Genomic DNA, 13514 nt, shown 5'->3' on the forward strand with positions numbered 1-13514 from the left:
TTTTATTTACATATTTTTATACATATACAGTATATTATGCCGTTCTAATTTTATTTTATTGCCAGGTATTTTATTTCACTGTGTTATATGTAATTAGCTGAGGTTTGGTTAATTGGGGTGATAATATTGCAAAATCTCAAATTGTGTTAGTTAAAGTTAGATTAAAGAAAAAAGGTGTTTGCTGATGTAAAATGTGTTTAGCTAGTTTGTAGAGTTGTAGTGCAGTTTGCTGGAGTGAATGTGTTATGCTGGTTTTTGGGTGCTGGTCTGAATGATATTTGGGACCAGGTTTTAAAACTGGTTTTAGGGGTGTTTATTTAGCCCCTAAGTGGATATTTAGAAGTGGATATTTAGCCATTTTTTAAAGCTAATTCTAAAAGTGTTTGCTGATCGAAAATCTTAATATGTTGCTAAAATTATCTAAACAATAAAAAACAAACTCTCAATATACTATTTTTTTTTTTTTTTACTTGAAATCTGAAAATATAAAATAAAAGCTAATTCAAAATATTAATAAATACTATAATAATATATCATAAAAGTTATGATTGTCGTGAAAAACTATCTGTTCAGATTATTTTATATTAGGTCTTAACTGGCATGGTGTCTTCAACACTAATTTAATCTAACATTACAGTTTTTACCTGACATTACAGGCGTTCCTCCTGACCAGTTCTAACACGCGGCCTATGTTACTGCAGGTTCCATCCATGATGAAGAAGAGCTGTCGTGGGCAGCTGCGGTGGATGGGCTGCCGATAAATCCAGGACAGCACCCCCCACAGGTTAGCGCCACCTTGGTCTGTGCGTATCTTCTGGATGTACTCCAGTGCCTGAGTCACTGTACTCTGAAAAATGAGAGAGGGAGAGATTGGCAGTCCCTTTAGCCCTGATATAATAAAAAAAACAGTGACCTACCCATTTACCCTCCTAAACAAACAAACGAACGAATTAATGAATATGTATATATATATATATATATAAATATATATCTAAAATAAAAACTTACATGAATACAAAATTGAATACACAGCTGAGTTAAAGAAAAAAACATTTAGGCCTTACAGGCCAGAGATAACCAATTATCTCTCGTTTTATTATATGTTCGGGCAAGAAATCGACCCCACATTTTCATATGCATATCATGACTTCCTGAAACTCTAAATATCACACATTCATAACTGGCAATATGCATCCAATAGTGAAAGACATATTCTAGGCTAAATATAACTATCTCAAATAACAGCAACTGGAGACAATAATAAATCTCTGTTTTCATTTGTGAAAAATCAAATATGGTAAAGTTTAAGTTGTATTTAACCCAGAATGTTCCTATAATATAAATCCATAATTTAAATCAGTGCTTTTTTTCTGTAAAGTGGCTTTTGTGAGTTGTACCTTTAAAAAAAAAAAAAAAATCTGTATTTTCATATTTTTTCATTTTTCCCATTATTTCCAATGGCGGTCATTTTTGACCATGAAGAATCCAATTGTTACTTTTTAATGACCATTTGGCCTTTTCCAATTATGTCCATCGTTTTTGTGTATTCATATAGCCAGTGCCACAAAAGTCACCAAGTTTTGTACCATTTTCAATGAAGTTACAATTAAAAAAAAAAAATCAAAACGTAACATTTTTGAGTCAAAAGTGATCAAAGAGCACCAGAGAAGCTCTTTGTGATGAAGATGTAAAGAGCAGTGGTGCACAATAGTGTTGTCAAAAGTACAGATGTCAGTACCAGTCAGTACTTTTCTATATTATCCATAAAAATATTATAGCCATTCTAAAGTTTGGGGTCAGTAAGATTTTTTTGTTTGTTAAAGAAACAAATACTTTAGCAAAAACCTTTAAATTGATCATAAAGTGACAGGAAAGACTTTTATAATGTTACAAAAATTTGTATTTCAGGTAAATGCTGTTTTTTGAATTTTTTTATTCATCAAAGAATCCTGAAATAGATCAAAGTTTCCAAAAATATCAAGAGCCCAACTGTTTTCAACATTGATAATAATAAGAATTTTTTTCAAGCAGCAAATCAGCATATTAGAATGATTTCTGTAGGATCATGTGACACTATCAAAACGTAACATTTTTGAGTCAAAAGTGATCAAAGAGCACCAGAGAAGCTCTTTGTGATGAAGATGTAAAGAGCAGTGGTGCACAATAGTGTTGTCAAAAGTACAGATGTCAGTACCAGTCAGTACTTTTTACAACACTAGTGCACAATGGAGCAAAACAAGTTTGTTTTTGGTAATTGCATGCTGTAAAGTGCATGGCAGTGCCATATGGCCCTCGCTGTTTTAAAACAATTTGTCCTGCCAGACCCTGGACCTGCTTCAACCTGATATTGCAGTGTCATGGCAACCAGTAGAAGCGACCTGGACAGAGATTGTTATCAGCAGGTCACTCACAAGTAAACATCAACCATCTCACAACCCTGTGTGATCTCCATCGTTTCTGAGTTTCAGTTTCTCTTAAAATAAATACTATGCAATGATTTTGGCAACTACAGCTAAAATGTGACTGGAGAAATACTCACATCTGTGCAGGGCTTGCTGGAGCTGAAAAGAGGCCTGACTGTTGAGCAGGTGCCAGCGATGTTCAGCATGGAGCGGGTCGGCAGACTTTTGACAGCCACCAACATCCCCTCCTGTCAAATATATGAAAGCACAGGAACATTTCTGGTTATGTTCAACCGGCAAATACTGCACATTCAGAGTGGAATCCTATCAGACGATATTGTTTGATTCTAGTTTTGTAGGTGGTTCAAACAAATTTGCTTTAAACAAGAGCTGCTAACTTCTAATGGCAACAAAGATTTTGAAGAACCACTGATCTGTGCTTTATAGTAAATGCTAGTAGTTTGAGGAAAAAAAAATGTACTGAAGACAAAAAAGTGCATGTGCCAACATTTAGTGGCAGAAGAGCAGCTGCTCATACAGGAGATCACAAGAACCTTGATCTTGTTGATGTTGTGCTGTATCATTATGTTGCTGTTGTCAATGAGGAAGATGAGCTCTCTGCTGGCCTGCTGCAGTTCTGTTGGTTCTGACAGCAGATCAGGGCAGAAGTTAAGCATCAGGACGGGGTTCAAGAGCAGATCCTTGTGATAGCGTCTCCGCACAAACTCCAGCTGGGGAAGGCACATGTACGCATGACATAACAACTAAATAATCCTCTAAATGATGTTCTTAAAAGACAATCAAGATGAAGTCAGCAATGCAAGTGTATAAAAGCAATAATCTTACCATCTTAGACTCTGCCTCCTTTTGGGCACAGCGAATGAAATCACGTCGAGTACGGATCTGCTGCTCGTATTCACTAAAGGTGAGACGTCCCCTTTCTAGGATGACCAATGGATTATGAGGCTCTGCAGGCAACAGCGACAGCGACTTACAGGTGATTCTAGTATCACTGATATATTATTATAGTTTTAATATTTTGAATTAGATTTTATTTTTCATGTTACTGTTTTTACTGTATTTTTTAACAAATAAATACAGTTTTGGTGAACATCTTTCAAAAACTTGGGAATGGGAAACTGCAATGCTCTATTTGGCAACTGTAGGTAACTGTAAGTGCCGCCTTCTAATTTAAAGTCCATTGTTTTATTTGTAAAGGCATCAGCTGTTTTTGTTGCTATAAAGTGTGCATTAATGTTAGCTGCAAAAAAAAAATTCTAGCATGATTTGAGCTGGACAAACTGATTTTATACTGATGTTGTCAGAGTTTGTTGCTGCTTTGAAATATGCTACTTAAATGTAATATGAACACAGAGATTTTTGGAGATTTTTACTTTTATGCATTCAAGCAGATATGTGCTATATGACATGCATAACTAGAAAATAGCTATGGAGGTGTTACCAAAATGCCAAACAGCTTATGATTTAACATGTAGTCAGCTCTCACCGCAAAGGTGTAGTATTATTTCCAGATGTCGGTCACATGAATGTTCTTCCGCCAGCGTGATGTAGGTTGCAGATGCAGACTGTGCACTGGGGTCAGCGTCTGCGCGCAGGGCATGGGTGGGGCTTTCCAGACCTGGATATGAAGAGAAAGCATAAGAAGAGTTACAGAGTCTGTTCACATGACATTTCAGCACTGATTTGATTAGTTGCTATGAAAGAACATTATGCTGGTGGGAATCTTTAACATCTGAGCCTCAGGGAACTAAAGATATGATAAAACAGATTCACAAGTGAAGACTGATCCTGACATTTGATATAAATCTAGATATGCATACAATTTTTTTTTTTTGAAAGGTTAAGTTTTTGGCTTCATAATCAGTTAAACCCTGTATCGTTTAATTTTAATTGATCATAAAGTGACAGGAAAGACTTTTATAATGTTACAAAAATTTGTATTTCAGGTAAATGCTGTTTTTTGAATTTTTTTATTCATCAAAGAATCCTGAAATAGATCAAAGTTTCCAAAAATATCAAGAGCCCAACTGTTTTCAACATTGATAATAATAAGAATTTTTTTCAAGCAGCAAATCAGCATATTAGAATGATTTCTGTAGGATCATGTGACACTGAAGACTGAAGTAATGATGCAGAAAATTCAGCATTGATCAGAGGAATAAATTACATTTTACAATATATTCAAATAGAAAAGTTATTCTAAATTGTAATAAAATTTCACAATATTACTGTATTTCGGATAAAACAAATACAGCCTTGGTGAGCGTAAGAGTCTAATTGCAAAAACAAAAGATCGTACAGACCCCAAACTTTTGAACAGTAGTACAGTATACCATGGTATTAAAAGAGTACCATATTCACATACTAAAGTATACAGTTTGTGGATATATGGTAGTCCAAACAAAGTACTTCATGATATTACCATGGTAAATGTATAAAAAACATGGTATTACCATGGTAAATGTAAAATGAAAATGATATTACCATAGTGTGTCCAAAAACATCATATTACCATGGTTCATGTCTAAAAAATCCTAATACAATAAAACATTTACAAACCAACATATGTAAATGTCCAAAAAAAGACTTTTTTTTTTTTTTTTTTTACAAATTAATATCTCTGTACTGTCCTACTCAATTTAAATTTAAGTTGAGCCACTTGAAACAGAGCGGCCACTTTCCTCTGGAGCAGAACAGCGTCACTGCTGCACTGTGATTTAGGATATCACCCTGCCTCCATCTCTCACCTCTGTTCTAGTGGCCCGGAGCCGGAGCCAAACACTCTCTCTGCACACACTCTTGCAGACATGCTTTTGCTCCTTCTGGCAGGCGCACTGATATCTATCATAATCACTGATGTCCATGCCAAGTTTTACACTAACTGGATTATTTCAAAACACAAGCTGAACCTGCATGAACGTACAGTCACTCTTCAAAGGCAAACAGAAAAAAGGGGCAGAACGAGACAGGTAAGAGACGAGCCCACCTTACTGTATGTCTACTCCTCCCGTTATCATATTGCTTATGTTGGATAGGTTGGACAGAAAGATATGAATGTTACCGGCCAGCAGACAGGCTCCTCGAACCAGCAGCTGGAAGCTGAGCTGATAAGGCGAGAGGTTCGTGGCAGTGCTGGTGAGCAAAGCATGTGTGCACTGCTGCCCAACTCCCAGCATCCTCTCCTGCTTTCCAGACACGCTGCCAAAGCACGTAGTTGGGCTGAAGGAGAGATGTGAAAAGGGATTCTTGGGAGGTCAAACCCACAATTTTCACTATTTGTTATTCAGATGGTGTAAATCTAATTATCAAGCAAAGAGTAAGGTTGTTTTATCGAAAATACCCTTACAATATATTTATTACTTTGATTTTTCTGGTATTTTGTTTTTTTTACACACATTCAAAGGTTTGGGGTCAGTAAGATTTTTAAAATAAATGAATACTTTTATTCAGCTAGGATTAATTGAATTGATTAAAAGTGACAATAAAGAGTCAAGACATTTATGACGTCAAATAAATATTTTTGATAAATTCTATTTTCTTTTTAATTTATCAAAGAATCCCGAAAAATAAATATTTCATGGTTTCTACAAAAAATTAAATATCACATCTATTTATTTTTTTTACATTGATAATGATAAGAAATGTTTTGAGCACAAAATCAGCATATTAGCATGATTTCTGAAGGATCATGTGACACTAAAGACTGGAGTAATGATGCTGAAAATTCAGCTTTATAATCACAGGAATATATTACATTTTAAAATAAATAAAATAGAAAACAGTTATTATAGATGTAATAACATTTCAAATATTATGGTTTATAACATAATATTATACAATATTATGTATTCTCAATCAAATAAATGCAGCCTTGAGGAGCATAAGAGATTTCTTTCAAAAACATTTAAAAAATCTTACCGACCCCAAACTTTTGAATGGTAGGGCATGTTATACATATATTTTAAGAATTTGAATATACACTGGCCCTAAAACGTATACATTTCATAATTACTATGAACATGATGACTTTGTCTTATTTTGAACAATATATTTGTTTTATCATTTTTAACTTTTTTTATTGTTTTGCTTGATTATAAAACATTTGTTTGTTAATATTTTATTTAGTGCAAAGACATACATTTTAAAGTGTGGCTAAAGCTTCCAAATGCTTTTCAGGACCACTGTAATTATTAAAAGTAGTAAAGGAGAACTTAAAGAGATTAACCTTACCTGTTCTCCTCTGATTTCCCCCCATTTTCACTCTTTCCTGGTTGGATCCGCGCTCTGACTATAGGTGTGAGCACTGTGGGATAGACCAGGCGGATTGCACCATTTTCAAGTGTAGGAAGTTCAAGGGTGGTACTGATGACAACGGACACTATTTCTAGTGGTCCAATCTGGCCTGTGCTCACAATAAAAGTGCTCCTCTCCAGGTCCTCATCCAGCAACAGATGACCTTAAATGAAAAAGAAAAAAAATAAGTACAACAATCTCTCAAAAACCTGAAAAAAGTTAAAACCTGATGTTGGCTTGGAAACACAGAAACCTAAAGCAACTTTGTATTCATTTAAGGACCATCTAAAACAGGCACAGAGCCAACACAGCTCTCTGAAATAATAAATGCTGCCCGCATACTCCAGGCTGGACAAGTACAAAGCACTGTAAGGAGAACACAAGATTTACGAGGTCGCCAAATACACTTCTGTAGTATGTGCTTGTGAACAGTGACAAAAGCCTGTGACAATGCAAAGAAAATACTCTAAATGCTACATTTATTTTGATCTGGGATCAGTGTTTTAAGAGTAGAAAAGTAAAGCTCACTGGTGATGGCATGTCTTGTCACACTTTTTCTTTGCTGGATTATGTACTGTAGATTATGTAATTTTCAATAATTTCATAATGAGGCATTTTGCCAACCTTGACATTCTGAAACTGAAATGGTTCTTCCAAATGATTTGGTTCTAAAAAGAACTGTTACTAGGTGTAAAGAACCTTTAAAGAACCATCTTCTTTTAGACTGTATTATAATAATATGTTTGCTTCTTTCCACCACAGAGAAAATAAATATTCTGGAAAGCTTCCACATAATAGGTCCACACCACAACTATAACATTAACGGCACAGAGGAACGATATTGTCGGAATCACATTCAGAACGATCTTTTCTAGCAGGTGAACGATAATAAACATTTACAGCCAGTCTGAATCAACCTGACCTTAAAGGGGTCATGAACTGCCTTTTTTATTTTTATTTTGTACTGTTCTCTGAGGTCCGCTTATAATGTTATCAAGATTTTTACATCAAAAAACATCATAATTTAGAAGTAATAGGCTATTTTCTGTCCTGTTTTGACCCCCCTCATCAGAACGCTCTGTTTGAATAAGTGTGGCGGATTGTAGACTCGGAAGCAAACGCCCACTGCTATGATTGGCTAACAGTTGTGTATGTTTGACAGCCTACAGCCTTCATAGATGGACGCTGCTGTGATTTAGGTTAAAAACGCATAAATACTCAGTACATCTGTAATAACAGACAAAGCAATAGTGACCACAAAATAAAAACAGTTACTGAGTTGCGACATTACTGTCGGATCCAATATATTCAGTCTTTTAGTTTTAATCTTTCTGAAAATCCTGTGTCAAATTGTGCCTTGTTTGTAAATGAATCCACGGTAAAATGAAGTGAAAAAGGAAGGTGATGCAAAAACTGTGTTTTTCCACAACTTGGCACTGTACAGTGTCTTGTTGTCTTCTGAGCCATCTTTATCGTTTGATTTCGTTTGCCTCTCTCGTTATTTACACCATAGATATGTATACATATCTGATTTACACTACATGCGCAAATTGGTGGGCGAGGTTAAACAGGCAGTGATGTAGAAGTTGATCTTCCGCTACGTGATATAGTTGATCTTCCTCTGCGGAGGCGGAGTTTAGCCACACTATTACGTCATAAAGTGGCACATTCCACACCCTGTCGTTTTGACAGATTGGCTTCATTATAAGCTGTTTTTAGACTAACAAGAAAGTTTTGAGTTCTGAAACTTACAGGATGTTTTTATAGTACAGTGACCTCTCTTAAATGTCAAAAGATCAAGAAAATTTAGATTTCTCAGTTCATGACCCCTTTAAAGAGCTCGAGCATTCAAAGCGGCATTACAATTCTCATGATAAACTTCATTAAGCCAATCTACTTCACCAGCTAATTACTCTTCAACAGTGATGCTATATAATTACACAGAGCTACCGCAGAAAAAATGGAAGTTCAAACACAAAATTCTAAAGATGACTGCTCGCTAGTTTCTCTGATGCATAAGGTCTATAATAAACAGAACTTTATCATCCGTTGGTGTGGATACCAATGTTATGGGCCTTAACAGGTTAAAAGTCTCACCGTTGGAGCACTGTATCTCCAGAGCTGCTCCGCCACAGCATCCCCACTCCTTACTGTGACCACACTGGGTGTGCAGCGCTGATCCTGGGCAGCAGTCCAAACAGCAGTCCTCTGGCTTCCCACGGCTCTGGAGTTCCACACTGACCAGCCTGCCAGACACCACTGCCTCAAAACCCACCACAACCTCCTTCTCCCCCAGAGGATACACAAACACACCTGAGCAGGTGAGGAGGGCATTGATTTATTTTAGAGCAGTTATTTGACGACAAGTGTTTGTTTTCCTACTTATAACATATTCAGTGTCTGAATTGTTCTACAGTATGTGTGCACGATCTCTTACCCTCTACAGGTTCAGGGTCAGTATTCACATATGTGAGATGAGCCGTGATGCCCAGAGAGCAGCCGTTGGCACATGAAGTGATATTGGATGTCTTCAGCAAAAGTGGGGCCCATGTGGTGCGATTTTTCAGTCCTGGCATTTTCCTTGAGAGAAGATAATTTGTGTAAGCTAATTATGCTTGTTAAGAGTATGTTATCAACAAGATCCCCAAAGAATATTAAGCATGATTATTAATAAGCTTCATTAATTAAAATGTTGACTTTGGTAGTCACTAGAGTTCATTTACTAACTACACTCTAAGAAATGTCAGTTATAGTGCCCGATGTACTACTGTGTTATTATGGGAAAAAAAAAATTCAGTATTGAATTTTCACTCAAATTGTGCATTGCATACTGTTGTGCTTTGGGGTTAAAGGAAATGTTGGATAATTAAGGAAATTTAACAGATAATGGATAGATCCTGGCAGAAAATGACCAGTACCATTTTCTACAGATATTTTTCTTACAGTGTAAACCTCTTTTTCAGTTGTCTATGGTTAAAATTCAGTCTTTGTGATATAGTAATGTATTTGTCCATAGTTATTAATAAAAACTGACAATGTTCAACAATTGTTTGTGCTTACCATTTTCCCTGAACAATCTTTAGGAGACATTTTACAGGCAGGGTTATTATTGTGAACTAAACCGAAGTAAAATTAAAAATGACGGAAATAAATTAAAATTAAATATTTTAAAACCCTATGCTTATTTGATTTCAGCTAGTTGCTAATGCAACATTTCTCATCTTTGTTTAGTCTAATTTTAAGTACTAAAATAAACTTGATAAAAACTAAGACATATTTAAAAAAATTAAAAATGACAAAAGCACACAACAAAATTACTAAAACTTGGACTAGCATAAAAATAAAACAGAAAATATAAAATTAAATTAAAACCTGATAAAAACTATAATAGTCTATCAATACTGATACTAAAATAAAACTGTTTACAGCAAAACCACCAGTGTTAGACTGTTTTAGATAGATGTAATGGGCTGGTGCAAAATGGGCAGATTATAAACTTTCTGAACCGAACCTTAGACAACATATTAAGAGTCAGTAGCAGCAAATTTCCATCTGATTATTTGCTTCAGCTACCATGAAACATTTTAAAAGCTGACACAACCTCTCATTCACACTACTGGACATGTCCACCCCGCATGCTGCCTGGCAACCGGACGGCACTCATCCTGTCACAGTGGGAATGTACGTGTCAAACATTAACAGATTGGTCAATAGTGCAGCAGCACATGCATACAAACACCAGCAGTAAGCGTAATAATCAAGTCAACTGCCTGCTGTCTCTGCAGAGGTACAGATGCTAGAATTATGGGAAAGAGGATCAAATTCAGATGATCAAATCTGAAATCTTGAAATTTGTAATTTGGTTTTATTAGCATTACAATTTTCTGTCTAGTGGTCAATCTAATGAATATTGGGTTCACTGGTTAATGCTGCAGTGATGTTTGTTCTGTGCACAAGGTCTCTCAGGTACTCCTTGAACAAGGTGCACTAACACCTGCCACCTGGACACATGTCCACTTACCGAGATTTACTGTGCCGTGATTAAATGTCAAGCATACATGAATACAAACACCACACTAGTGTGTGTTTGTGAGTAAACTGCTCTTACGAAGATTAAAGGTTCACTTTTGACTTGCTGACTCTGAGTTGTAGTAATGTTGTGCAACTAAATATTTTGTACTCTGGCCAACATTGTTGCAAACAATAATATTTCTAAATGCATTTAGATAAATTGTTTGTATAGTTTAAAAAAAAATTGGTCAAGCTTTGTGGTGTCCTATAAATGTTTCAAGCATATGGAACAATGCCACAAAAACGAAAAGTCCTTAGAGAGACTTAATATGCAAAAGGCATTGCTCAGTAAACCACAGCATATGAAGGTGGGAAGATTTGATTTTGAGAACTGATAAGTTTTGTAGTAATTGTCTTACTAATGATGCATGGACCTGATGGAGTCAGAGTGGCTTTTCCAGTTACACAATACAAAACAAGTTCCAACTCCCTGTAAGGAGAGATTGCATTTATAAGATGACAAAGAAAATATTACCTATAAGCTGAATGAGGGGATAAATGGGCGCATACAGTATGTGAATCACAATGAACAAAAAACAATAAACAAACAAACATATATCTGCCGGTCCAAAAGAAGTAATAAGCTTCAGAAAATGTGATTAACTGATTACTGTCTAAATTAGTTTTTTTAAAAACTGAATAAACAAGGTAAGGTATTAAAATCACTACACTAGTGATTGTCAGCAAACTGCTCTTTTTAGGACTCAAGATAGTCTTTTGACCATATAACACATATCTAGCACTAACTTGTATTTTGAAAAACACTGATGCACAAATCAGTCTTTATAAATGCATTTAAATGACATAAAATTTGTAAAGAGAAAGAAAATAGGCTATTTCAAGCTTTAGAGCTCAGTCATTACAGAAATAAAGAAAGAGACATGAAATTTAGGTCTAATTTACAAAACAAAAAGAAAAAAAGATGAGCGAAGCTGCTAAAATGAAGTTCCAAGTCAGTGTCATTTAAAGGGTTCGATCACTGAATCATTCAGAATGTTTTCATGATGAGAATCACATCGGTAACAAAAAATGTAAGTTGTGAAATAAACATAATTTCAACTAATTTGTATTTTTCTCGTCAACAGGAGAGTTTACGCAAATCTATCAACTATTATTTGTAGACATGTTCTTGAGCATGTTAATTTTATAAAACCAGAGTCCGCGTGATTAATAACAAATAATCCAAATTATAACGACTGAAGTGTTTTAGTGTGTTTTGAAAAGGATAAAATTATGCACTTTACGTACACGTCGAGTTTTCACTTACTTGACGAGTTGCTCCTTGATTGTAGCTGTGATTCGGACGGTGAGTGTTACAGGTCTCTCTCCATCTCTCTGTTCTGTCACTCTCAGGGCGGAGGGACTCGAGCGCGAGCAACGCTTCACAACAGGAAACCAGGACAAATGCATCTTATAGGAGTCTCTATCATTTACTGCTGTCATTTTATTTTGAGCTTCGGCGACGTGTGAAATGAACAGTCCTGCTTGCTGAAAACGAGTTCAACTCATTTCATATAGGCTTATGTATATTTTTACACAGGCAAAGTAACAGTAGCTGTTAGGTTTCAGCCAAAAGTCTAAATACACAAATATGCATCCAAATATCCTGCAAGCTGCTCATACACATTTAAGCAACTGTAGGTAGTTTTGTGCATTTTTGTGATGTTGAAGCCACCTACAGTTAAGTGAGTGGAATGCATCACTGTAATTACAGTGGGTAGCTGTACAAGTGCATTTGTTGTTGCCATAAAGCAGCAACAAAAATGCTCGCGAAATTTCATACCCACTCACACACAGGCATCACTGTTGCCAACTCTCGCGAGACAAATAAGCAACCGCAGCTTCAAAAACAAGCCCAATATTTTTTGATAATTTATTATCATCAATTCTGTAAGGACCACTATCGTCAAAGATGACTGACAATTAGCATACAGTTTGGATTGGCGGTATGGTTCCGTTCTGGGCAAAAACTCCCTGCGCATCCATGCAGCCTAGCATGGATGAGAGCAGCTGAATCCTGACTGACAGAGGAGGAGTTGGGGATGGAGGAGGGTAATTAGCGATTGAGCAATGCGAAAACTGCTGATACTACTGCAGTACCTTATATAGGAATACTTAGGTGTCATATTCCTATAGGTTGATGGGGATCAGCTGAGAGTCAGCTGATGCGAGCTTGACTAACATGACCTGCCAGAAATAACACTACGCTTGATTATTATTTATTATCAATTATTTATTACCAATAAATGAGCCCGCAACATATTAAACTGAAACTACCCTTTTATCTGAAAAGCAAAAACATAAGTTATTTTACAAAAATCAGCAAACTGCAACAAAGCAGGAACAAAACTCATCTCCAATCACCTGTGAGCAGAATAGGATTCGACCGATGGAAAAGGAGAAAAACACAAGAGCTTCAAAGGGGAGCTGTAACATAGCCACATATTTTTTAGCCTACTAAAATATTGGCTATTCGAACCAAATTTACTCTTAGTATTAGTATAGGCCTACTTGTGTTTTTTTTTTTTTCATAGCCCGTGATAATTAATACATTACAAAAACATTGTAAAAAAAAAAAATTAGGCTACCTTATAAAGGAAAAAAGTCATCCCACTCCTCTACGTCTACTATTATCATCGCTTGGATAACAGCGTCACGCGCCTTCTTTTTGAACGTGATTTTTCTTCAATCCCTCATTGAAGAAAAATCAAGTTCAAAAAGAAGGCG

The 13514-nt window shown here is 35.8% G+C and overlaps 1 protein-coding gene across 1 annotated transcript in view; it reads right to left on the reverse strand.

The window, feature by feature from the left end:
- The window catches only part of vwa5b2 (von Willebrand factor A domain containing 5B2), an 18409-nt gene extending 6212 nt beyond the window's left edge, over positions 1-12197 (reverse strand). The window contains exons 1-10 of the mRNA XM_016492069.1: positions 12055-12197; positions 9154-9296; positions 8814-9029; positions 6654-6879; positions 5485-5642; positions 3910-4041; positions 3249-3370; positions 2957-3133; positions 2540-2650; positions 645-847 (exon numbers count right to left, since the gene is read on the reverse strand). Of these exons, the coding sequence (XP_016347555.1) occupies positions 645-847; positions 2540-2650; positions 2957-3133; positions 3249-3370; positions 3910-4041; positions 5485-5642; positions 6654-6879; positions 8814-9029; positions 9154-9296; positions 12055-12197 (1631 nt within the window). The remainder of the gene's footprint in view (positions 1-644; positions 848-2539; positions 2651-2956; positions 3134-3248; positions 3371-3909; positions 4042-5484; positions 5643-6653; positions 6880-8813; positions 9030-9153; positions 9297-12054) is intronic.
- Positions 12198-13514: the final 1317 nt, after the last annotated feature.

This window comes from Sinocyclocheilus anshuiensis, unplaced genomic scaffold (assembly GCF_001515605.1).
Source record: "Sinocyclocheilus anshuiensis isolate Anshui unplaced genomic scaffold, SAMN03320099.WGS_v1.1 scaffold1155, whole genome shotgun sequence".
Lineage (NCBI taxonomy): Eukaryota > Metazoa > Chordata > Actinopteri > Cypriniformes > Cyprinidae > Sinocyclocheilus > Sinocyclocheilus anshuiensis.